The sequence below is a fragment of the Tenrec ecaudatus genome, chromosome 1 (genome assembly GCF_050624435.1).
Source record: "Tenrec ecaudatus isolate mTenEca1 chromosome 1, mTenEca1.hap1, whole genome shotgun sequence".
Lineage (NCBI taxonomy): Eukaryota > Metazoa > Chordata > Mammalia > Afrosoricida > Tenrecidae > Tenrec > Tenrec ecaudatus.
The window spans coordinates 241,749,364-241,776,941 of NC_134530.1; the positions used below are offsets into that span (position 1 = coordinate 241,749,364).

Consider the following 27,578-nt stretch of genomic DNA (forward strand, 5'->3'; position numbering starts at 1 on the left):
TGCAAGAAGTACATCCTCCTGTTACACCCTTTCAATATTTCCAAAAAACTGCAAAACGTGAAATAAATAAAAGCCCAGGAATACTAACTGGTTTTCTTTGTTACTGCATTTACAAATTCTTTCATTGTATCTGTTAGTCTGTTTTTTTTGCATTTTATTGCCAATTTTTTTTAAAAGAAAAAAAAATTATAAATCAACATTACAGACTACCACAAGAGTTCCTAGATACTGCCTAAAAGTACTGTCAGATATGTGTGTGTGGGGTGGTGGTGAGGAGAGATTAAAGCATAATAGAAATGTTTCTGAAATTTTTTTTTAATTTAATTCTACAAGATAAGGAAAAATTATCCTGTGGGTTTATATTTCAGTCCTACAGTTAAATGTAATGTTCAAGTTTGTATTGCAGGAGAAGCCCACTTTAAAAAGCCATTGTGTTTCAGTATCATTTTCTATAAGAAATACAAAGGCCAAACATGAAAATCAAAAGCAGAAGAGCATTAGGTCACTATAATAAGGCAATTTCATACACTAGAAATATAAACAAGAGAGAATATTTCTACTCGGCTTTAAACGCCTCTCAGGCTGAGTCCATTTTTAAGGGAGCACTGCATTCCCAGTTCCTAACACAGACCTGGCACCAACAGGAAATCCATAAACATAAGCAGATGAGTAAACGGTCCCTCTTGTTAGACCCTCATCTAATCTATCTCCAAAAGAGCAGAAGCAAGTATTTCAGAAGCTGATGCAGTTTTCTCACTTCATTTTTCAATATAAAAGTATTCCAAGACAACCAAACACAACAGCAGTATTTTAAACTCTAAAGACTAACTCATTTCGCAGGTCTGCCTAATAAGATAGGCTGGATGAACAATCTGGAGGAGAAAACAATGGGACCGACAGTTCTGGGGGGGACATAGGAGAGGGGAAGGCGGGGGGAAAGGTAGTGGTGTTAACAAACCCAGGGACAAGAGAACAACGGTGATCTGAATCAGTGGTGAGGAGGGCGTAGGAGGTCTGGTAGGGCGTGATCAAGAGTAAAGTAACCAAGAGGAATTACTGAAACCCAAATAAAGATACTAAACATAATAGTGGGACAAGAGGAAAGAGTTAAAGGAAATAGAGGAAAGAGCTAGAAGGCAAAGGGCATTTATAGAGGTCTACATAAAGGCATGTACATATGTAAATATATTTATATATGAGGATGGGGAAATAGATCTATGTGCATATTATTTATAGGTTTAATATTAAGGTAGCAGATGGACATTGGGCCTCCACTCACGTAATCCCTCAATGCAAGAATACTTCATTCTATTAAACTGGCATTCCATGATGCTCACTTTCCAGACACAATTGCTAAGACAAAGCGGTGCATAAGCAAATGTGGTGAAGAAAGCTGATGATGCCTGGCTATCAAAAGATATAGTGTCTGGGGTCTTAAAAGGCTTGAAGGTAAACAAGCGGCCATCTAGCTCAGAAGCAACAAGGTCCACATGGAAGAAATATACCAGCCTGTGTGATCACGAGGTGCTGAAGGGATCAGGTTATCATCAGAATAAAAAATCATATCATTGTGTATGGGGGGTGGGGGTAGGGGAGTGCGGACTAGAGACCCCAAGACCATTTGTAGGTCACTGGATAGCCCCTTACAGAAGGGTTTTGGGGAGGAGACGAGACAGTAAGGGTGCGATGTAGCAATGATGAAACATACAACTTTGCTCTAGTTCCTAAATGCTTCCCCCTCCCCGCCACTATCGCGATCCCAATTCTACCTTACAAATCTCGCTAGAGCAGAGGATGTACACTGGTACAGATAGGAACTGGAAACACAGGGAATCCAGGGCAGATAATCCCTTCAGGACCAGTACTGTGTGAGGGTGGTAGGTTGGAAAGGGGAAACCCATTACAAGGATCTACATATAACCTCCTCCCTGGGGGACGGACAACAGAAAAGTGGGTGAAAAGAGACATCGAGCAGTGTAAATATGACAAAATAATAATTTATAAATTATCTAGGGTTCTTGAGGGAGCGGGGAGCAGGGAGGGAGGGTAAAAATGAGGAGCTGATGCCAGGGGCTCAGGTGGAGAGCAAATGTTTTGAGAATGATGAGGGCAATGAATGTACAAATGTGCTTTACACAATTGATGTATGTATAGACTGTGATAAGAATTGTATGAGCCCCTAATAAAATGATTTTAAAAAAAAAGAATACATCATTTGTACTACATAGGGGCTATATATAGAGCTTAGGGGAGGGAAATACAGATATACATAATGGCAAGTCAAACAGCTGAGTTAACAGGGTGGGCATTCCTTTCCTCAGTATGCAAGTAATCTTGGCAGGGCTAATTAAATCTGGCTGGCTTTGTTTGGCTTGCTTTGTTCTGGATTTATGAAGGGTTCATTCTTTCAGCTTCTTCAGGTTAGAATGATCAGAGACTTAACTTGTGACTACTCAGTTGTTGGAAAACCAGGATGATATAACTTCCTTAAAGACAGAAAGGCAAAACAACCCCACCTGGGAAATGTATTTTACTTCGCTGCAGCTTGGTTCTGGATCTGATAGACGAGGACTGTTCCTCACACCTGATAACCATGTGGGGCAATGTCAGACCAGACCCTTCGTCTGCTCAACACTACAGGGTTATGATTCCAATGGGCTCAAGGAAAAAGCGGGAATCTGGATTTCTAAGAAGCATTCTACAGGACTGTCAGGATCGGGAAAGTTTGGGAAACCCTGGACTAAAGATTTTTTAAAGTTCTTTTTCAAACTACAATTGCACAAATCTAAAATTTCTGGATCAGTGGTTTCCAGATTGTGGCAGAGTCCTAAGGACTTCAGAGTGGTTCAAGTGGAAAGGGGACGGAAAGGAACGAGGCTGAAGAGATAAGTTATCCAGACCCCAGGAACACCCCTGAACCCAAACAGCTATACATTTATTTACCAACCATTACTACAAAAAAAAAAAATCCTTGAGAAAGTTTCTTTTATTTCATGGCAAGGGGTTTAGATATATCACTGAAAGAATGATTATCATCGAATTGAAAGATTAAAGTGAATCTAAAAATTAAAAGTTGTAGAAGTTGACAGAAGCAGGAAATAACTCTGAAATGAGCATCCGAAAGCGGGGACTCTTGCTTTGACTAAAAAGTGTACATCTTATCCCTCAAGTAAATCAGAAAAAACATTGAGACAATGAGGTTAGGGTTAGGAATAAACGTTTGAAGTGTCTCCTATGGGTAACAAGGGAAATGTTCTTTTACAGAAATAGATATATCCTACTTAACAATGATACAGGAAAGTGCCACATTAGTCTCAGGTCAAGATGAAGTCTGGTAACAAAACAAGGATTGTATTTTCAGGGGAGACTGAGATTGAGGTTACTAACTGCTCTCCGTTTTAGTGCTCCCTGCATTTTTACCACATACAATAACTCTGTAAATAATGCTTTCTTGACAGAAGCACGTAATTAAAGAACTCTGGCTAGCGGCTCTAGGAGGAGTTACTTTAAAAAATGTTGTTACAAAAAGGCAAGAAAGCATCTAAAGAATAGGACAGGAAAGGGGGCAGTAGCCACAAAATTTTAGGAACTGGAAAAAATATATAAAAGAGGACTAACCGACTTAGCAGGCTAAGAAATAGATCCCTAATTAGTAAAGAAAAAAGGCAAAAAGCAATGCCAACCCCTTTTCTATTAGACACTCATTGAAAGACTCGGTGACTGACAGTGTCCCAGGTATCTGTACAAGTGGGGCAAATGGAGAGAGCTCAATGTTTTTCTATTTTTCAGTATATGAAGCCCAGGATTGAAGAATCTATAGAGACTGCACTAAACAGAAACACGAAGGTATTAGAAAATGCAAGAGTAACAAAAGACTACTCTTGGAAATACGATAATATAAACAGAAAAGTCAACAAAGGTGAAATGATGTACCAGAAGGGAGAACACCAAAAGATAAGACGCAAAGTAAAAGAGAAGTTAATGACAGCGGATGAATACAGGGGGATCCCTGGTGGTGGTACACACCGAGCTGCTAACTGCAAAGCCAGCAGTTCGAGACCACCAACCACTCTGCTGGTAAAAGACCAAGGCTCTCTATTCTCATAATCAAGTTATTCTCAGAAACTCACCGGGGCAATTCTACCCAGTCTGATACGTTTGCGACGAAGCAGTATCAACGCTAAGTCAATGAGTTTAGTTTTGGTTCAACACCAGCACAATGTGTAAGAGATCCAGAGGGGAAAATATACAGTAGAGAGCAAAAAGCAAAAGAAAATGGAAGAATTCAGGAAATTTTCCCAGAACGGGCTTCCAGACAAGAAGCCACATTTTCTTCCATGGGATATGGATGCAAATAGACCCACACCAGCATGCAATTTCAGAACAATAGGCACAAAAAGATCCTATACTATTCACAGTGAATAGTATTGGGGGGGGGCCTTAATTATTCTGCTCTGCCATATAGGGTCAATAGAAATTAACAGTAGTCAATGGGCTTTGGCGTTTATACAAGGTCTCAAGAAATCTTTTCCATCCCATGCTCCCCTGCTAAGAGAGCTATCAAAGGATATGCTACAGCAAAGTAAGAAGATACAATGAGATGGGCGATACGGAAACCAGATGTCCATCATGGGACAAAGGCAGAGGGAACCCTCAGGATGAGGTTGGAGACAGATGGGAAGACAGCCGTGCCTGGGCTATCACTAATGCAGACCCAGTCAGAGGAGCACCGAGCTACTGGCAGAAGCATCTCCAAGAGGAAATTGAAGCATCTGAACAACTCAGAAAGTGAGGAGCCTCAGACTCAAGTAGAAAGTTAAGCCAATAAGAAGAGCAACAATACGACAAACTACAAGAAAAGCAAAAGGTTATGAGAAAAATAAGACACCTAACTCTTAATAATGGCTAAATCTAAAACATACATGTATGCCATTTAGAAAGACAGTGATAAATATCAGTACCTAAACGTCTAAAAGAACTACAGGTGGTTTCTCTAGGGAAAGACAGGTGGGAAAGGGCAGAGAGGGAGGGGGATGGGGGATGAACTGTTCATCTTCCCACACCCAACAGCACTATTTGAACAGAGTAGAATATACATCATTTTTTTAACTTATTAAAAATTAAAATCTCTAAAAATTGATGAATGGAAAGTGCATCAATGTTAACTTTGCTTACAAATAGCACTAATATTATTAGTAACTGCAGCAACAGGAAGTACCAATTAGTAACTCCTTTATACACTGAAAAGCTGACTAATCACAGGAGACTAAATAAAAGAAACTCGAGACGCATGCAAGACAAGCAACTATTTCTTGAGGCAAAGCATCGGCACAATCAAGCAACAATCTGCCCCCGCCCTCACCCCATCCCCTCCCCTCCGAAAACAATGTACAGAACACAATCACAGAGACCATAGTTTAAAACTTGGCATTTATTGTGGGTTGCCTTATTATAGCGTCTAAGCACCTGCTTCCAATTAGTAATTAACAGTATCAATATGCAATATTCCTCATCTGGTTTCATTTAAGGAGCAATTTTTGTAAAAGCTGCGATTCAGTAAGACACAGGAATTGCAATCAATGAACCTTCAATACAACTCAATGAAATGTGTAATCATAGAATTCTGAGTCCTCTCTGTACACAAGGACTAGAATGGAATTAGCCCAATCTTCCCTTTGTTGCTAAGAAAACCAGAGGACGTCTCTCTTAAAACTAGGAATAATGCATTTGACAAGAGTTTGTCCAAGTACATCTTTTCTTTTATATATAAATGTGATTGTGCTTCAAAGCTGTATATCATCTCAGGCTATCGCATGGAATACGATAAAAGTTACGCACTAAGGCAAATAAAAGCATTCATTACGTAATACCTTCTTACAGAGAGCTCGCAGCTTGAAAGCAGAAAAATGAGATGCAGTGTTCATAAAATTTAAGGAAAAAACTATTACCACTCCCCAAAACTTCAAATATGCTTCCATTGTTGTATTTGTTTGAAACAGTTAGCAGGCTCAATGCTTTTTATATACTTAAACAAGGAAAACATTCCATTTTCCTGAAAGTCCGCAAATATTCTTTATATTTTCTCTCTTATGTGCACACCAATTAATTCTACAATTACTATATTATTCAGAAGTTCGACATGAGAAAAGCAAGCTGAGAGTTAAAACATCTACCTTCTTATTAAACGCCCAGATTTTGTCCCATTCCATGTTCACAACTGAACGTGAAGAGCCCTAGAAAAACATTAATAACATGAGTTAAGGGGCAAGAGTAATTAGAACTTTAAAAATCTTACTACAAGTGAAATATCTCTTAAAAGCAAGCAATAAATGCTTTATGTACACTGCCACTAAAAGAACAAATTAGTATATACAAGCTAAGTTGGTTATCCCACAGACTAAGGGGTTCTGTTGTGAATCATTTTATAGGAGAAAAGACACCAGTTATTTTGTTCAACAACAGGCTAGTCATAGAGGACATTTTCAATTTTCCACTACTGTAAACAGTGCAGAGCATCCCTTGAATTTCACCCTGCATAATAAGAGAACTGTAAGAAATAATAAGGACTAAAATGGTATCAATGGACACTTCAAATTCAGCACAGTTGAGAAAGAAACCCTGACTCACCTGGGCAGCAATAAACTGCTTCAGTCCCTCAACTGTCATCCCTCTTCTCAGTACACCACGAACTGTAGGAAATCTTGGGTCATCCCTGGAAATGTGGAAATTTTTAATTACTGCTGAGTCTGTGTGTAGATGCAGAATACAAATACCTTTACAGGTTAACAAATAATACTGATTAGTTCTGAATATTTGGCCTAAGACCTAGTTGACTTAATTGGGTGGATCATCGTACAAGTGAGCCCATGTTCATGAGGAAACCTGCTTACTAGTCAGATATTGTTCAGAGAAGGCAATGTGAAATGGGAATACTGAAAGTGCATTCGAAAAAGGCCCTGCGTTAATGCATTTATAGGTGCTCTTTATTAAACAAACATTTAAGATCAGGTAAGAGATGATAGTATTGGTGTTCTCCGGGTCACAAATGCTCTTTATAAAAACCCTAGGCTTTCAATAATATATATAAAAAAGTTATTATTCCACAACCCTTTAATATAGTTCCTCATGTTGTAGTAACCCCTAATCATAAAATTATTTTCGTTGCTACTTCATAACTCTAATTTTGCTGTTATGAATTGTAATGCAAATATCTGATATGCAGGCTGTATTTTCACTGTCACAAATTGAACATAATTAAACATAATTTAAGTATAGTGATTAATCACAAAATATGTAATTATATATTGTGAAATATTTAAGTTTTTGGCTGGTCTTAACCAACCCCTGTGAATGGGTCATTTGACCCCCAAAGGGGGTGTGACCCACAGGTTGAGAACTGCTGTTTTAGATAAACTTACCTTTTATCAAATTAAGCTACACAATAAGTTGCAGAAAAAACATATGCTTTATTCAAACATATTCAGCATAAACCTTGGTCACTATATGATGGGACTTTAAATGTACATTTTTGTTCAGATTTTCAGTTTTCTAGACTTAAAAATATGGCGGCAATGAAGGAAATTACTTGGAATGGCGTTCTATTCGGAGTCTTTGTAGCTCCCACCGACTGGCTATGGGGTGGGGGGGTGGGGGATATGTAGTAAATAGGGTGTATGGGGCTCTGGTATGAGGGGATTGGTCAATTTGGGCATTCTACTGGTATAAAGCGGATCATATCAGAAGCAGAAAGCGTCTCACAGCTAGCAATAAAGAATAGCCAAAAAGAAGAATTGGGAGCTGAGTGTTTGAGATCCCTGCAGAGAAGCAATGGTAAACTATGAGCAGTAGCCTCCCAGGCCACAGAACAAGTAACACTGATTGTCTTGGGGCAAGGAGGCTGGCTTGCAGAGTGGGATATCCTTTGGACACTTATCAGCAATACAGAAGCTTTGTAACACTTGCCCAGTTAGGGCAGACCCCAGAAATTTGTGATGTAGGCCAAGGACCAGAGACAGGCATGCTTGGCAGCAGAACGGACAAAGGTATTGTAGACTAAAGAACTGTATCCTGACAATTTTGTAACCTAACTTGCCGAATAAAACTTCCATAACTATGAGTATTGCCGTGGATTCTGGGTAGCCGTTGCAACACATTACTGAAACCGACAGGTGGTAGGGATAGCTGGTATCAGGATAATGCCGGAAAGAGTTGAAATGTGGGGAAGTGTCTGAGCTCTGCCTCACAGGACTCATCTTTGGCAGACGTGGTATTGGATTCTCCTGCCTGCGGTGAAGCTGGAGGTCTGATGAGCCCCCCACACCATTTCTCAGTAACCCACCTGAACAGATGCATTTCTTGTCTAAAATCACTTTCAGTTTTATACTTTTGTCTGATACACATCCTATATTCCTTATGAATAGGCTACAAAGGTTTTAAGCTTTTTCTGGGAGCTGAAATCCCTGGGCAACTTGTCCCACAACTTGTCCTCAATACATATAGGGCAGAGAACATTTACGGCATCACCGCAACTCAGGCTTTGTGGGTATTTCTGGGACCCAGTCAGAAGAAGGCGAGTACAGAATGAAGCTGATCTGAAGAGGAACAGGAAGTCACGGCCACTTTCTATGAATGGGAAGATTGGTGGAGAATGCACCTCCTACGTGCTTTCCATTCCTGAGTGCCGGGCCCACAACAGGCCCACTACGTTTGTGTGCAACAGAACCGGGGACCCTAATGCACTGGTGGCAATGATGTCAGAGACGCGGGCCTACCCACTCTACACCCCCCCATTCTCCGAAACCTCAAAGCACTGTAAAAAGCACTGGGATCTTACTTCCTACCAATCCAATACAACTTTCAACATACCATCCATCGACTAGTCCTTCATTGACAAACCATGTGAGTTTTCTTTTGGACAGGACCGTGTTGTTGAGATTTAGCCGACTATATTCCCAAATATATGGTTTTCTGATGCCCAGTGCTTCAATAATCCAATAAAACTGTTCGTCTCTGTCATGGTATTCCGTTGTTCTCAGGGCATGTGTAACACCTTCAATGCTGTCCACAATAGGGCAGGCAAAGTCATATGTTGGATAAACACTGGGGGGGAAGGGAAGGGAAGAGAGAAAAAAATTTTTTTAAAGTACAAATGAAACATTTCACCCTTTGAAGCCTTTGTGAATAATGAATCCACTTTCCACTCAGTGTTCAAATAAAAAAGCATATTTATAATCTAATAGACATTAGTGTATTGTTTTGGCAAATTCTACAATCATTTTTGTATTGGCTTGAGAATATAATAGTGAGCAATAAAACTATGTGTATATGTACATATATGTCTACATGAACAATTCACTACATATGCAACATATTCATATATAAAAAGAATCATACACATATGTGGTTTTAACGAAAAAACCTAATCTGAAAATACTAAAAACTAACAGATACATAGAAACAGGAATTTAGCTTTTGAATCTCCTTGGTAACCCCTCAACTGAGTAGAATCCTAAAGGCTTTAACGTTGGTATTAAATGCATTCAAGAACCACGTTTCCATTTTTGGCAAGTAAAAAAATAGGTTAAAATTCCATCTTAAGATGGAACTGTCTTTTTAAAATGTCTAACCAAAATAATATACATACATACACATGGCTGTCATTTGAACTTTTAAAAACGTATCACTGTATTAGGCCTTCTAATTTTTAAATTTGATTTCACTTAGACCCTACTATATTATGCTTTTAAAATAATTGATGCTGAAAATGTGAATCCAAATTTACTTTTCCAAATGTATTCCAAGTATTTGTTTAGTAAAATGCATTTTAGTCAAGATCGGCATATACAAGGGGCTACAAAAAGTTTGTGGGAAAACTGAATAATGGAATGTTTCCATAAAAGTTTTGAAGTTTAAAAAAAAGTGTTGAAGTACCCTTGCATGTACATGTTTGTCTATAAATGGACACATTCACCCATACCCAGAAGTTTAAAAATAGCCTACTGGCAATCATTTACATTTACCAATATATCTTTGGAGTTTAATTCAGCATGTAGTAAACCTCTTTATACTATAAAAACATATACTCTATGGATTATTTTATAAAATAAGATATTGAAGAGTAGAACTATTTTTAAAAGTCTAATCTGAAGATACTAAAAACTAATTTAAACTACCCAAAAAACATGATACTTTCTTATATTTTTCATATTTCTGGAACTTTTATTACAATAACTCTTATGGAGACAGGTGATCTCAGAAACATAGGTCCACAACTTAGAACGCATGTGTTCCAGTGACCCATACTTGCAACTGTTTTTGTCCATCTTATTATCAGTAAAATGGGCTGCATATGATATTGCACCACACAATTTGCTGACATCCTTCTCACATGTTCAATTTTATGACTTACTTTGCCAAAGTTGGTAGGCAGATTTGGAAGAAATGAAATGTTAAAAGATAGATAAAGAAAAAGAAAAAGGACCATACATTCAAATTTTAGTTTCGTAACTGGAAACACCATAGCCATTTCCCAGTGGTATCCCCCAAACAGAGCCATCTGCAAGTAAAGTTATTTCCACAACTGACAAAATGCCAACACTATTCAACTCTCCCTATTAGGAGTCAATTTTTATGGTGTATATTTTTTTAGATTTGGATGCATTAAAATGTATCTATAAGCATTTACATAACACTTGCAAGCCCCTACGTCAAGGGAAGATCCAACATATAAAGTTACTGATAACAAAAGGCAATAATGAAAACCAAAACAGACACGAGGTATGTGGCCCACGTCAGAACTGACTTACGAAAGTCAACAGAACAAAACCAGGTACTACCTGTAACTCTAATACAACCTTTACACTCAGTGGGTAAACTGAGGCCAGGAGAGACAAGTGCCTTTAACACAGGCTGCCCAGCCAGTTCATTGGTGGATGAACAAGGGCCCAGGTCTCTTAACTAGTCTGCCAGCATCCACTATGTATTTATGGCCACCCAAGGATACCCACCACAATACAATACTTACTTGTATTTATTTCCAGTCCTTGGGTGTGGTTGAATTTTGCAGCGATAGAGGGCTGGGTCTCTCATGCAGCCGTTGTTACTACTCATGTCAATTTTTGCTCGGAGACAACAGGACTGACCCAACTGACTTCCCTTTTTCATCTCTTCCCACATTTGTAGATTCTTCTCAACAGCTATAAAATGGTAGGTCTAGTTTACTGAATGTATTACCAATGTGGTCCAATACAAATTACTTTAATAGTCCTATAACTTGATACAAATCTTCAAGGCCCTGTCTTATATTATCAGCACAATGCATTAGTTTTAAAATGTTATTATTATCAATAAACCATTTAAGATCAATAGGGCAGCCTTTACTCAGTGACACTGTTTAGAGGATTAGGAAAGAGAATGGAAATAAGATTCAGGGAGAAAGGAGAATAAGCGACATTACATGGAGTGGCTTGCATGGATGAGCTGAAACAAAATGTATACAAATTGTTACATGTATTCATGATGCTCTACTCTGAAAATCTTCACTTAATTAACAATAAAAATATTCTTTTTAAAATTTATTTTAGCAATAAAAATATTCTAAAATGTTCTACATTCAATAGCTGATGCCTAGAGCAAATGCTTCACTTCATAATGGGAAAAAAATTCTCATAATACATTTAGAAAATGTGCACTCTGTAAATATGCTTAAGAAGGGGTAAGGTCACCAATACAGCCTAGTGCTACATTAAGGCCCGGAGAGAAAGTACATAGTCTAAAAGCTCTGCTCATCCATTGTTGCTTATTCTGGCTCACCTGGCCACCCCTCTCCACCCCACCCCCTTCCAATTTAACTCTGTGCCTCTGAAACAGAAGGTCTCTCTTCACCTGCTGCTTCACGTCGGGGGACACACCAATCTGACTTGGGCTATGGGTCCCACAGGCGTTGGCACTGCAGCCCCGGTCCCACCCGAAGAACGGGAGCCTGAGTCTATGGGCTAACTAGAAACTCCTTGTCATCCCAGGGAGAAAATACTCTTTAAGTAAGAAAATAAGGCATGAGAGGAACAGCCTATAATGTAGACAAGAAGTGTTAAATCCCAGAAAAGAACAACTCTACGTGACAAAGTTACAATTCTAGCCCACAGTGACCCTCTAGGTACAGTTACGAGGTAGCTACCCATTGTAACTTTGCACCTATCGGGTCACTGTGAGCTAGAATTGATCCCACAGCACTCAACAGTCCTGCCTGTGTCAGAAACTCACACATCTGTCCCATATGGAAAAGGAAAAGCTGTTACACAATGATCCCACTGGTAAAGCAATAGAAGATAGCACTAAGCAAGTCAAGTTTACTGTTCTTATGAAATGTGACCCTCAAGATTTAAATACAGTAGTGTCAAGTCTGGCCATAACATAATGGACAGAAGCCCACCGGAGAAGCTTCAGGGGACAAGTCATGAGCAATACAGACATGCTTCTTTGTTGAGTATTTCAGAGACACGGGCCATAGCAAGATGACTTTCCCCTTTATCCACCCATCTATCGGAGGACTTGAGTGCTAGTAGCAGTAACATGAAACCTCGCAGAAGGCTTCATAGTGGAGAGAGAGCGATGCGCAAGGATTTGAATAGGATGAATGTAATACTACACAGGACAGATGGGATCCCACTTCCTGTGCAAATATGACTCCGACAAATAAGACTTTAAAGAATAGGGAAAACACTTCTAAGAGAAAAATGAACAGAGGGATCATATTCTCAAGTGAGTAAACAATTCTTTCACAGAAAAACACCCACATTATATAAAGCAAAGACTACGATGAGACTATCACTTAACACAGGAAGCCCTAAAGAGCCTTACAGTTTTCCCTGTGTTTGGAGTCTACCCTCTGCTCGCGCTCCACTTTCATCTGTTCAGCTGGAGTGTCATCCACATAGGCCTTCCCTTCTCGGATGAGCTTCTCTGCATACTTCATAATAGTTTCAAAGTGATCCGAGGTGTAAGTAAATTGATCTGGTTTAATGTGCAACATCGCAACGTCCTCCAAAATAACCTGCAATGTGATCCAAAATAACCATCAGTTTACCTTTGGCTCGTTCTTGGGCAGTTTCAACCCTTGTTACTGCATTTGGGAAAATCGAGTAATGCACCACGTCTTACACTAACTGAAAATGGTCATTGGAAATTGTAGGCTATTGGCCATACTAGATTGGCTCCACTTTCCTACGACTTAAGGGGCAAATTATGAGAGAAGTGAATTTAAAGATGATCAGAAATTAAAAAGAGCTCTAAGTATTTATTACATCAACCTCCATATTCCCAACTGAGAAAGAGGATCTCATGACAGGTTTCCATTTACTCCAGAAAAGATCTATTATTGATTTTACTGACAATTACTTGACCTCACTTGGAATATACTGCAATGCTGATGAACAAAACTGGTAAGACATTAGGAAACCTTTATAATTTCCAAAACCTAGTTTTTGTTTCATTCATAAATTTAAGATCATATGACCAAAAAGGAAACTTGCCTCCTTTTACCAGTTCATTTAAGACGCTGGTACTTACAGGAAAACATAGCACTTCTGTAAATTTCAGAGAAATTTAGAGAAGAGTAAAATATTTTAATTTTTTTAATGGAAGCTCAATATTCCTTGGCTTAGATATAGAATACAGGTTTACCCTGCTATCCGGAAGCAGACAGTTCCAATGAAATCTTGGAAATGTGAAAAGTGAAGAAGCAATCGTTATTCACTTATAGGCAAATGCTTTGCGCATCGTAGGTCCCCAAAACAGCCCACCAAACCATAACCCCGTACCACATAAAAGCTCAAATAACACTACCATACGGTGTTCACAGACATACTCAAAGCTAGGGCAGCTTGAGGCTGAGTGTCGTTCTTGGGGAAGGAGCTTGGCAACACCCTTGTCTCTGTTCAGGGAACAAGCTGCTTCTGTAGCAGGTCACTGCCAAATTCATGCTGAACCTGAGTTTTTTAAGTGGAAATCCGCTTTGGTTAGCAAGAACAGTTACTAATACAGGCAGGTCTTCCGTATAAGTGAAGTGACATAAACGGACTTTGGAAAAGCTGGGGATACCCGTATACAAATGAGGCAAAAGCAGAACTTAGTTTACTTCCATACCATAAAGGCATGAGGTTCATGTTTTAGGCTGTAATTTTTATTAAATTTTCTGTCAAAGGGTCATCACTACACTTTTCATTACCTTCTCAAAATCTTCCTTTTCCTTCTCCGGATTTGTGTCATCGAATCTCATGATCAGTTTCCCTCTGAAGTTAACCTGGTAGTGCTGGTTCAGAAGAGCAGCTTTTGCATGCCCAATGTGTAAGTAGCTAAAACAAAACATTTCACAAAGAAACTCATTAACATGCTTTCACTAATTTCTTAAACTTTACCCTTTTGAGGAGATGAAAACAAACAAAACCAAAAATCGTTTTCTTTGGTATCCCAGCCACAGGTTCTCTTTGAACAAACGCACTGTGACATAGCATCTGTCCCTGACAAGAGTTTTAGAGAGTACATTTGCAATGGCACCGGCAGTGTCTTTCTCACAGGACTGGGAACTTGGGAGAATTTTATAACCACTTTTTTCTATGAGTTTTCCTGTGTGCCCTGCAGGTTTCCCAGGTGTCAACTTCTTACTTTACTATGGCACATCTGTCACAACCAATGAGCTAACACTAGGTACACATTTATGATTATGAACTAAACTCCACGCGTTTTCCAGGTTTCATTCACTGGTAAATTGGAGCTAACAGTGTCGTTTTCTATGGCTGGTGGGATTAAAGTAGCAGCTAGTAAACGTAAAGCATTTGCTAGTGGCTGTACACATGAGATGCTACAGCTGTTAGCTATGAATAAGGAGCAAAAGTCAAGTCTTCTGGCCTTCCATGTAACACAGAGGGGATAACAATTTGTTTTTGTCATCAGAACTCTTAAGAAGCATAGGAGATATGACCAAAATTATGAATATGAAAATCCAAAGGCTGATTAAAATTCATTTCAAATCCCGAAGTTATATTAGGTTAAGAGCATAATCTCTGATGTTGACATAACAGGATAGTCTTGGAATAAAAAAACTTATTTTATACAAAAATTAACTATAAAAAGTTCACTCTTTAGTGACAAGAAAAATAATAAGATCCAAAAGGGACAAATGTTCATCTCCAACAGTTATGTACTGCCACTACTAAAAAAGTGGCGTTTATCAAGCCCCAAGGTCACTATCCAATGGGAAGACCGTCAAGGTCTCTCCAATCTTGTATCAGGTGGTAGGGGCTCAAAATGTCTATAGCAATTAAAACAGGTAAGTATTATTGGTCAACTACCAATCATGTCTAGTCATTACAAGCTTCCCTCAAGATACCGTACTTTGCTTTATTGTACGTTACAGATATTGTAGGTTTGGGGATTTTTTTTTTTATGAATTGAAGGCTTGTGGCAATTCTCTTTCAGATACATCAGCATCATTTCCCCAACAGCATGTGTTCATTTTGTGCGTCACATTTTGATAATTTAAATAATAGTTTAAGCTTCTTTCATAATGCTATTCCACACATAATAGGTTTCAATAAAGTACAAACAGAACTTTTATATGCACCAGAGGAGCCCTGGTGATCCTGTACGGTAAGCATTGGGCTGCTAGCCACAAGACTGGCAGTTCAAACACTCTGCAGGAGAAAGAGGAAGCTATTTGCTCCCATAAAGATTTTAAAGTCTTAGAAACCCTAACATATGCACGGAATAAAGTTGTCACAACTCACTTTATTGCCATGATCTGGAAGTGAACTTAAATATCTATGAAGTATGCCTTTCTTTCTCTTCTACCTTCTTCCACCTAGCCTCTATTTTACCACTTAGAGCAGCAAAGATAAAAGTAGAACCTGAGCTCCAAAACTGATTTTACTGTTAATTGTGCTTATGAAATCACATGCAAAGAACAAATATATAGCAAAAACAAAGCTGGTTCCTTATCTGCTAGCTTCGACTGTTTACATACTCCATTTACAATAAATGGGTAGTAATTTGGCTATATAACACAAATCTGAAATTAAAGTAAATTTAGAAAACAATAATCATGTCATTTGTAAACTTCAGAAGACCTCTAGGGAGGCTGACTTACTAAGAGGCATTTATTATATTAATAGAATTACTAGAAGCAAGTCCACTAGGTGGTCAATTAGTACAAAACTCTGAAACCAAACACACTGTCAATGAGTCCATTCTGACTCAGAGACCTTAAAGAACAGGATAGTCCTGCCCCTAGGGGTTTGCAAGACTGTTAACCCTTTAGGAACAGAAAGCCTTGTCTTTCTCCCAAAGAGCTGCTGATGACTTTGAACTGCTGACCATGTGATTAGTAGGCAAACTCACAACCACTACAAGACAGTGCTCCCCCTCCAATTTAGGGAATGCTGGGCAAAACCTGGGGAAGTCATGAGCTGGTGGCCTCAACAACAATAGCCACCTTCCCTAATGATCAATTCAAATATTTTCTAATATTGCCAAAATGGTGTAAAGCACGGGAGTACCTGCACGTTTAACAGAGGAACAGGAAATGGACTGTTCCGGACACGCCTCCTTTATTTGGGAAAAGGTAACTTAGAGTAATTATACAACTCTTCCTACTAAGTAAAAGGATTGCTCATAGTACAAATACCAATACTTACTAAATAAAAGCCAGAAAAATCTCAAAATCCAAATAAAATTTAAGCCCTTCTCTGTGTGGGCATTTTCCAATTTATACTTAAAATTCTGTCAAGGGGAGTATAAACACACACACACACACACACACAATTCTATTATTTTTAATAAGCTAATATTATAAACTCAATATATTGGCATTAACTGTTAATGTTGAGTAAGCTATTGATGTTTAGGGTTTAACTCGTACAATTAATATCTCTTATTTTCTTCTATATCAATAGCCTATTAATATTAAAAGTTTTCATTAACTAACTAAAAGTTGTCTTCACTCAACATGTACCATTATAAATGTAAATTGCACATTCTTACCCACTAGCCTCTGGAGGAAATCTGACAGTAACTTTTCCCATCTCTGCACCTGGAAGCTCAACAAATTTTCCAACATCTTGTTTTTTCTGTTCAGGTGCCTAAACAGAAGAATAACAAAAAAATAGCTACAAGTTAAATATTTAAGAATACATTCATGCAACAAATACTTCCTTGGTACCCAGTAGGTGCAAAGCACTGAGTAGGTTATAAAAAAGGGGACTAGAACATTATTCCTACCCGATGACTCAGAGTCTGGTGGAGGAATACAATATAACCAAACTCAGGAAAAAAATAGTACTTAACCAACAGCCCCTAGGGTTACCAAGAAAAGCTTAAAGGAGTTAAAAACCAAGTAGCACCCGAGAATACAAGTAATAAACATCATCTGGACAGAGTGTAAGAAAATGAGCAATGGTATAGGCAAAACAGGCGCAAAGAAGAGCAGCGGCAAACACCGTGTTGCGTGGGTGCAGAGGAAGGACAAAGAACACACAGGAGCTTTATGACTGGTTTCTCGTTCTACAACCGGGGCATCTGAGATAATGTGACAGTTTGTCTGCATTTTTAATAATAATACTACCTGGGACGATGAAGATGTGAAACTAGAGAAACAAGAGACCAGAAACTGCAAACTCAATTGGGCAATATAACCTCAATAAAAAGCAATGTCTGTGGAAATGGGTAAAAAACAAAAAATTATAGATGAGAAAGGTAAAATAGTAGGACCTGTTGATCAAATGTGGCCATGAAGTTAAGTCAAGATTTATAGCCTGTTTTTAGTCGGCTGAGATTTATCTAAGCAGTGGCTTTCGGAATTTGTCGCACTAACTTCAAAACCATTGATGCAACGGAAACTTCACTACACACGTATGAGATCAAAGCAGAGCCACACGGGCTGGGACAGGAGAGCCTCCCTCCTCTATGCAGAACGAGAAAGAGCTGCAGAATCCCGGGCTCCATGGTCACTTGTTCAAAAGGAAAGGAGAAATTTGGGAGAAAATGACGAATGGATAACTAAAGCAATGACATTTTCATTACTTGGAGTCTGTAGGGTACACTGTGCATGATCATAATCTTTTAGACATATCATTCCCAATATTGAGGTTTCATATAGTTGAGAATTTAAAGCCAAGACAGGACTTAATGGTAGATTGTTCCAATAAGAGCGTTTTCATTTAATTTTGTTTTTTGCTTACGAATAGAAATTTGTCAGAATAATTTTCCATTAAGATTTGTTTCTCGGGAAGACTAAACTGTCAGCATGCAGACAGTTTAGAAGAAGAAAAGGTCTTACCACTCTAGGTCTTGTGGGTGAGACATCCCATTTAGAACTGACTGACTGAAAGGCCTTCTGGGATTCAAGAAAGCCAAACCAACGTTTTACATGAACTGGAGTTTTGCTCTGTTTCAATTGCTCCTGCCAGGTAGCACTTCCTGTTAGGAAACATAATTTCAAAACCATTCAGTTAAACCTGAGCTTCAATAGCAAAGATTTCATCAAGTTAATTTAAACAAACATGATGGCTTAAAGTTACTCTTTTATAATGAAATTTGTAAGATCCAAGCACAAGTTGAAATGTTTTTAAGTATCTGAATTTATCTTACAGCATTCACAAAACTATGAAATATATTTCTTCAGTTCAAATTAAATACCAGATTCCACCCTTGTGTCCACACAATTGTAAAGCCAATTCAGTTTCATATTGAAGAAAAAGTTTAAGTAAATCAATTGTTGAATTAAATAAAAATCAAGATAATCAAGTAACTCATTTCAGATGGGATCTAAAAAATAAGTCCCGAAGATCTTTCACTCTTTTCCATCAAAAAGCTACTACCTTAAGAGAAGTACATTATCTTGGAAACACTGTCAAATATCTAAATAGACAAAAAGAGTAAAAGAATAAACTTATACAGGAAAAGGTGTTACCAAAACCAGCTTTATTTTATGAAGTCAGAAATTAGTTACTAGGTTTCCATGCATGGGCTTATTCCAAAACCTGTTTAAACACATCCCTGATATGCGTACGGGCTGCAGAAAGGTTCTCTAAGGAATACACTTTGTCTTAGTGGTGCTAGGGTGCCTTCAAAACGGCAAAGGTCCAATCAAAAGAGCAGCTTCCAAGAGGGTCTGCTGGACCAAGTAAGGCAGAGAGGTCAGATCTGATGGTTACAGAGACTGGAGGATTCTGAAACGGGAATCTTGACAGATTTCCTCAAAGGACCCAGGAAACTAGAAAACTGCAGTGGTGAGAAAGTAACTGGGAAAATTGCACCAGTGCATTTTCCCATCAGGATGATGCATGTGCTCATTCTGCAGGAGCAGCAAGGCTGTCCCAGTGCGACTTTCACTGGGAAACCTTAGCCCTTCTGCCCCACACAGCCGTGATCTTGCCTCTTCCAAATACTTTTTGTTCCCAAACCCAAGGACTATTTCAAAGAGACATGACTTGGGTCCCTCAAGACTACGAAAACTGTTGTCTTGATGTCATAAAATCAAAGAACAGAGAATTCTTCCAAGAAGGCTTAGAGAAATGGCAACACTGCCTTCCGAGCCCATGGACCTAAATGAAGGCAACGTTGAGAAACAATACTTCACATTTTAAAATTTTTGTTTAAATTTTTTTCTATGATTTTGTAGCAATACATTTCACTTACTCTCGTATGTTGGTTATTACTTAAAAAAAGCTGAGCCACAGAAAATATAGAGAGCATAAAAACACTAATGAATGTGCCTACTGTCTACATTTTTAAATGTAAACTATTTCAGCTTATTTAATAAACAAAATTCAAGTACCCTTTTAATCCCCTTCTTACATACTCCACTTACAATGTTTTGGTTAAAATGCCCTTCTCAATTATATTCATGCCTGTGTCTTCATTATACATAGCAAATAATACACCTCAAGTTTTCAGTTCACTTTTCCTACAGTAGATCCCCCATCCTAAGCTGTCCTTCCTGGTTCTGCACAGCCAGCCTGGACCACTTTCTCCAGGACCACTCACAACCACTGATCCTGTAGTCAGAATTTACAATGTACACTGATTCTAATGCCCTTCTGGTCTGTTTTCTCATGTCACGTCAGGAATGCCGTCTACCTTAATCACCAAAAATTCTATTTGCTATCTGTCCCTGGAACATCTGTAGCGCATGACTGATCAGTCTAGTTTTAACTGGCTACCATCAATTGTTCCTTTTCTCAAACTCTAGCTTATTTCCTCAATTCAGTGAAACTTTAAGAATCTATTTAAGGATTTTTAAAATGTGTCCCATTCTTGGTATAAATTAAGAATTCTCTTTATCAAATGTTCTCCTTTCTAGGAGATAAAATTACCATCAAGGTGAGCAAAAATGTGTCTGACTTCTGTCTTTTTATGTAGTACTGCTAGGAACATTTGTGTTTTAACAACCAATTTCTCACCAAGATATATGAGAGTAGCACTGCTAGGGCATATGACAATTTAAAAAGACCCAGCAGCACTTGGTTGGGTGTCTGGCTAACGGAAGGCTACAATTCAAACCCACCAGCCGCTACAAGGGTGATGGATAGGCTGTCCACGTCCATAGAGATTGCCTCAAGAACCCTACACTGGGTTGCTATGAATTGGAATTGACGCCATGTCAGTGGGTTTATGACGATTGTATGTCTAACTTACTGAGGAGCACATAATTATTTTTTCGTAAATTCCTAGGCAAATCCCAAGTCACTTTGCTCCTGGCTACATATTGGATCCTGCCTTTTCAAAATTTTTGCTCCCCCTTTCCCTACCTCCCATATATTGTTAATCTGTATTTAATTAATATTGCAAACATAGAAAAAAATAACCGCGTTCCCTGAGGAGTGCTTGCCTGGTACCAGGGGAAGGGCAACAAATGAGGCATGAGGGGCTTTTGGAGGTGGTAGAATATTCACTATCTTGATTATTGTGATTAGTCCATAGAAGTCCATATATAGCAAAACTTTTTTACCACAAGTTTTTCATATGTCAATTATACCTCCCAAAAGCTGTTGAAAAGGCAACTGTATCCCAAGTTGGTGTATTCTTATCTATTGCATGTTCTTAATGATTGCAATCTGGGGAAGGACGAGAAACAGAGAGGGTTCCTGGAGGAACCGCAGTTCCAGACACTCCCAGCTCCCACTGCCCCGCCTCCTGAGCACAGAAAGTCCAACAGTGCTGCCGTAAAGCCAAGGCTGGGGCAGGAGAGCGGTGCCTTAAGCAGACGGGAGGAGGGCTTCATTAGCAGGGACAAGGCCAGCTCTGAAGGTGCTGAGGCAGCAAGATGGAGATGATCAGAGCAACAGCAAAGCAGGTAGGAAATACCCATTACTAGAGTGCAGAAATACGAGGGGTACCCATCCAAAAAAACAAATGAATTTCCTCCCCAAAAGCTATCTATTTAAAAAAAATTATTTTTCCCCTTCCCGAGGGCTATGGGGCGCAGGGAGCTCGGTGTGGAATCTCCGCAGGCCCTGGAGCGAGGGATGCTCTCGCCGCCAAGGCCTATTTAAAAATTTTTTTAACAAAGAAACCTTGACTTCTTCAAAGTACTCTCCCATTACACTTAATATATTAGTCAAATCTGCAATCCCATTCTTGGAAATATTTTTCAAGCTCATCTGTTTGGATGACTGAGAGTACCGCCCTCCTTTCCCTCCTTTTTTTTCTCTGCCTCTTCTACTTTGTCAAATCGCTATCATTTCATGTCCTCTTCACTCCCCAAAAGAAAAAGTAGTCACAAGGAGCGGGCTCAGGTGAGTCAGGTGCCTGGGGAAAAAGACATGCTGTGGGGCTTTTTTGTTTTGTTTTCAAAAACCGGCACACTTGCGTGAGCAAGTGCATTGTTGTGGTGGCAAAATCAGTCTCTTTTTTGGTCACACACTGTTATGCAATCTTTTCAGAACATCTAAATAGAGAGCTTGATTTAACAGTTTGACCTGGTGGAATGAACTCCAAATGTACTACAAGTCAACATTTTCGTCCGTGATGCCCAGAATGAGGTCTTGCCATCAATGGGCATTGTACCTTTTTCGAAATGAAAAAACCACTCATAAGCTTGAGTTTTCCCCACAGCTGTCCTTGTAAGCTATGTTCAACATCTTAACTTTCTGCGGCGCTTTTCCCAAGCAGAAAACAAATTCCACAGCTGCAGTGTTCTCTTAAACTGGCCATCACAAAAAATGAGACTTGGGCGAAACTGCGCGTTAAGAAAAAATTAACTGTGACCAGAGAGAACTTTCCCAGGTGACACCACTGGGTGCACTAACTCAGGGAGAGATGCCTGATGCTCGCCTAGCGGGAAAAAAGTATACTACGAAAGCTTCGCCTAGTAGTCTTTACCCATATGGGGGGGGGGGGTGTTAATTCTCATATAATCAGGGTGGTTATTTGCTGTACAAAGCCCTAAGATTCTGTCTATATATAACACATACACACACAAGTACATGTGTTTAAGAGGAATTACTGATACCTTTGAGGGTGGCCCAAACACATACATCTGCCAAACTTAAGGAATTTCCAACTAAGTATGTTCTCAGAGACAGGCAATGATTCAGCTCATTGACTGCAGAGGTAAACAGGTTACACGAAGACAACTTTGTAGCACTGAACTCCATCCAGTGATCAATCTGTTAACGAAAAGATGAAGAAGAAATAATGCACCCCAGGGTTTAGACTTAAAAATTAAGAAGAAATAAAATGATCGCTAACTGTAGTAACAGCATACTTTGGTTTTCTCAATTAGATTCAAGTCCCATCTCAAATTATCGACTAAGTCATTATGAGGACTCAGTTCTAGTGGTGCTCAAGATCCAAACTGAGCAGCTAAATAAAAATGACACTTTGTTTTTATTTTTGTATTCTTATTTTGCAGGGCGTGCGGGACAATCTAAATAAACCCAATGGATAGTACCTAGCCATCTACGTGCACAATTTAAAAAAGTAAATCTTAAGAAACTTTTTATTTTATGAGATTTAAGGAAGTTACAGAAAGAGAAAAGCAAAACAAGGATAGCTTCTAAAGAGCAGTATTCTTACAATCCTTGAAGTAAATCTACTATTGCTGTAACGATATAGACGAACAACATGCGGAATCCTTAGCTGACTGCTGACATTTGTAGGCTTGCTGTCTCATTACTAAAGTAGGGGAGGTAGAAGCTGGATTCAACGGATGACCTACACAGCTCCTTAAAAGGAGCATTCGTGGTGCAGCAGGTAAGCATGTGCCGCTAACCAAGCCTGACAATTCAAACCAATGCTGCACAGCACGTCTGCAAGAGAAAAACGTGGTAATCCGTGTTGGTAAAAACATGACAGGCAAGAACTATGGCATAGTTCTATTCCGTTACACGGAATTACAAAGAGTCAGAGGGACTTGATAGCATCTAAGCACAGCATTATGGTCCCTCCCAGCTGAGAGAGGACCTAGGAAGAGGAAGGCAGCAACACCATGGCTTTCTGGGGCAGATGGTGAAGATTAAAGTTTCAATTTTAGGAGCTAAGGGGGCAAAAGGGAAAATAATTTCTCTGAAAATAAAAATAAGAGAATTGCTTAGTCAATAATTTAAACCAGGATACGGTATTAGGATTCTTAAACCAATGATAACATGGTGAGGTTCTCCGAAATGCAGAGGCATAAATCAAACACAGAAATGTTCACTCTTCACCTCAGTGTGTTCCATCAGGTTTGAGCCATAGAGCCCCGCTGCAGTTGCAACTCGAGCCAAGTAACGAAGTATGGAATGTATGTCTGTAAACATCACATCCCTACAATAAATGAGATAAAAGATTAATCTATTAATCTAGCAAATGGTAAAAGTCACGAGATTCGCGAAGAAACCCCCAAACCTACTGAATTTATCATACACATTCTGCTATACTAACAAAAATAGATCAGCCTAATTTATCCTGTCAACCTAACAAACTCTAATTTGTTCTGAAGTGTTAGCTAAATCCAACAACTCACTTTGGAGCAAAATACAAATGGAATCGTCTGCGGAAAAAGAAGTCTCTGGGTATAGGTTTTTTAGAATGAAGGAAAGCATACTACTTTCCACAAGAAAGCAACTTAATTAGTAAGAAAAACAAGCATATAATATTTAATACTGAGATATTTTATTGAGAAAAAGGATGTAAGAACACTTACTCAGAAACACGAAGAATATTCTCTTTCCCTTCTTCAACAGAAATGCTGATATTGTCTTTTACATGTTCTACAGCTAGCAAAGCTCCTAAAAGTAATAAGATGAAAAGATTGCTAATAAAATAAGGTAGTATTTATAACTTGTGTCATAAAACAGTGTGGATGACTCAACAAACCAATTAAGTCCTGCAAAAAGTAAACTTTTTCCCACAGTAATCTATAAATTTAAAAAAAAACTGTTTTGAAAAATAACAAATCAGAGCCCACTCACTAGCAAAGTCCAACTGCTTTTAACATGCAGTTTCCAGTTAAATCCCAAACCAAATCAAACTCGCTGCCATCCAATCAATTCTGACTCTTAAAGTAGAACTGCCCTGTAGGTTTCTGAGGATGTACTTCTTTATGGGAGTAGAAAGCCTTATTTTCTCCTGCTGCGTGCCTGGTGGTTTCAAACTACTGACCTCGGGGTTAGCAGTCCAACTCAAAATCCACTGCACCACTGGGGTTTGCACTTAGGGATGCCGACACTCATTTTCTCCTCCCTCAAGAGGCAAGAAGAAATTAAAACAGTGTCTTGTGTAGTCTTTAATTACCGTAATTCAGTGATTGTTATGCAGCAAGTACTCACCTAAACATTGCACAGTAGGTTATTTCTAATCTTTGTAGAACCAAAAGGAAATAGCAACTTTATCCCATTTCATGGAAGGGAAAACTGAATGAAAAGATAAGTAGCCAAATAACTAGCTCATAATCCTTGACTAAGCATGGGTGAGAGTAAGGATCTGATGCAAGTCAAAGAAGTACAGAGCTTAAACGCGAGTAACACAGTATAACACTCCGGATAGGGAGACTCCGGATAGGGCAAGATATGACAAAATAACGAGGTATAAATTACCAAGGGCACATGAGGGAGGGGTGAGCGGGGAGGGAGGGGGAAAAAAAGAGAACCTGATGCAAAGGGCTTAAGTGGAGAGCAAATGCTTTGAGAATGATTGGGGCAGGGAATGTATGGATGTGCTTTATACAATTGATGTATGTATACGTATGGATTGTGATAAGAGTTGTATAAGTCCCTAATAAAATGTAAAAAAAAAAAAGAAAAGAAAATGATTAGGGCAAAGAATGTAATAGATGTGCTTTATACAATTGATGTATGTATATGTATGGATTGTGATAAGAATTGTAATGAGCCCCTAATAAAACGTTAAAAAAAATAAAATAAAATTAAAAAAAAACATAGTATAACACTGCCTCTCAGGCATAATAAAATTTACTACATTGATTCATCAATCCTTTGTGCCTTACTTTGACTCAAATAGACAAGTGTTTGAGTCTAAGATGTGTCCCCATACTTTAAACACACTGCTTCATTTAATTCTCCCAATCAACCCTACAGTTTCCTTTCTTAAATTGTAGAAAATTGATAAACCTCAGATACTAAAGGGCTAGTTCTACTCTGTCCTAGAGGAACGCTGTGTTGGAATCCACTCGAGGATGTTTGTTTGGTTTTTGGTTTGTGTGTCTACACTATATATTTCCAAACTATATTTACATCTCAGGAAGCTAGGAAAGCAAGTTTTACACTACTTAAATTCTTCTTGTGTGTAATTTCCTACAGTTCTAGGAAGTTGAAATTTTAACCAATCTACCCACAAGGACCTTGACCACATTGAAAAAAAATCTAACTGAACTAACAACATGTTAGTTAAGTGACAGCTCCAACGTGTGCGCTGTTTGCTACACCCACAGGCTGTGGAGTGAAGCGACACCCTGGGTGTGTAGTGTGTTCGAGCAATTACCGGGTCACCTTTAGTTAAAAATAAAAAGTAACTTCAGTTGAAATCATAACTGATAACATGATCATCAGCTTCGTTCAAACGAACTGAGCATCCTTTCTGAGAGTAGAGGGGAAAGGAAGTGACTTAGAAAGATATGAGAGCTGGGGTGTAGAGAGGGGAATCGCAAACAATGGGGTTTCAAGCTTTTAAAATCTTATTTTTACCAACAATTCCCAGACTCCGATGAAAACTAGGACCAAAAAGGACATGGGAGTTAGCTGGGAGCCACCCCTCTGAGGGAGAAGGTCCGAGGATCTCCCGCGTGTCGCCCAGCCAGGTTCTCACCGCGCCTCCTACACGCCCTGTCCTGGTGCAGACCCGCCGGCCCGGGGACACGCGGGAGGGACGGACAGGTCCCATCCACCAACCCGTGGCAGCAACTGCGCCGAGCGGAGGGCAGCGAGCGGCCGAGCCCCGCACCCTCCCGGGCTGATGCAACACGTACAGACCGGCGGCCGCGGCCCTTACCCAAGGGAGGGTCTCCAGACTTCACCGTCAGGCAGAGCGTCGCCATGTCCACCAGTCCTGTCAGTCGGCCGGCCTAGCCTCGCGAAGTCCACCACCCGCCGAAGAGCCAGACGGTGCAACGTGTGCGCGTGCCCGCCGCGGCAGTGACCTTGGCTCCGCCTCCTCGCCCCGGCCGCCGCCGCCACTGCGCACGCGATGCGCGTCATCGGCCGGCGACGCAGGCCCCGCCCCGCTCTCGCGCAGACTCTCTGGCGTTCGCCGCCGACGGAGGCGGGGCGGCCGCGTGGCTCTGCCTGCGTGGTGGGGAGGGGGGCGGAGGGCTTTAGGACACGTGGTGCAGGGAGGACGCCGTTTGCCCTTGATCTGGCGGCAGTGCCGGTGACTCCATACTGTGGGCCATACTTAGTAGGGTCTGTAGGACGTGTGGAGCAGCTCCTTGGGGGTTCTAAGGCTGTAAATCGGGAAAGAAGCCTCATTTATCTCCGCGAGGAGCCACTGCGGAGTTGGCAATGCAGCCTTAACCCACACGCCATCAAGGAGCAAAGTTGCAAAACCAGTCTTTCTGGTCTTGTACGGGGATTTATTTAAAACATGAAACTAAAGCAAAGCACGGTTACGTATTTTCAATACTTAAGTACATAGGTAAACACATGTTCTCAATAGATAATGTAAGAATTATCGGCTCGGAACTTCTATGAGTAAGTTCTACACTGGCACATAAGGTCCAGGTTAGTCAGAATCGACAGCACCCGTTTGTATGGCCCCTACCTATGCTATCGGGGCCGGACCTCAGAACCAAGGAGGCACTGTAAAGACCCTTTTATTAAGCATTAAACCAAGCAGAGACCATCATGCACACAATGCCAAGACTAATGAATTGAACAAATCATAGCGCTGGCTTTTATATAAGAAATCACCTCGAGATAACGACTAGATCAACTAATCAGTCTCAGGACTACAGAAGAGGGAAAGGACTCTGGCAGGAATGTGTGCATAATTCCATAGTCACAAAGTTATTAGGAGACCGTATTAAGACCCCCTCCAACTTTTTGCTAACTGCAACATCAGCAGTTTGAAACCACCAGGTACTCTGGGGT

At 39.7% G+C, this 27,578-nt stretch overlaps 1 protein-coding gene across 1 annotated transcript in view; it reads right to left on the reverse strand.

Moving 5' to 3' along the window:
- Positions 1-26,649, reverse strand: part of EPRS1 (glutamyl-prolyl-tRNA synthetase 1) — a 70,752-nt gene extending 44,103 nt beyond the window's left edge. Inside the window, exons 1-12 of the mRNA XM_075530460.1 lie at positions 26,482-26,649; positions 24,179-24,263; positions 23,700-23,799; positions 22,505-22,661; positions 18,329-18,468; positions 17,035-17,132; positions 14,225-14,351; positions 12,859-13,051; positions 11,024-11,195; positions 8,866-9,099; positions 6,628-6,712; positions 6,174-6,233 (exon numbers count right to left, since the gene is read on the reverse strand). Of these exons, the coding sequence (XP_075386575.1) occupies positions 6,174-6,233; positions 6,628-6,712; positions 8,866-9,099; positions 11,024-11,195; positions 12,859-13,051; positions 14,225-14,351; positions 17,035-17,132; positions 18,329-18,468; positions 22,505-22,661; positions 23,700-23,799; positions 24,179-24,263; positions 26,482-26,527 (1,497 nt within the window). The 5' untranslated portion in view covers positions 26,528-26,649. The remainder of the gene's footprint in view (positions 1-6,173; positions 6,234-6,627; positions 6,713-8,865; positions 9,100-11,023; positions 11,196-12,858; positions 13,052-14,224; positions 14,352-17,034; positions 17,133-18,328; positions 18,469-22,504; positions 22,662-23,699; positions 23,800-24,178; positions 24,264-26,481) is intronic.
- Between the last annotated feature and the right edge of the window lie 929 nt (positions 26,650-27,578).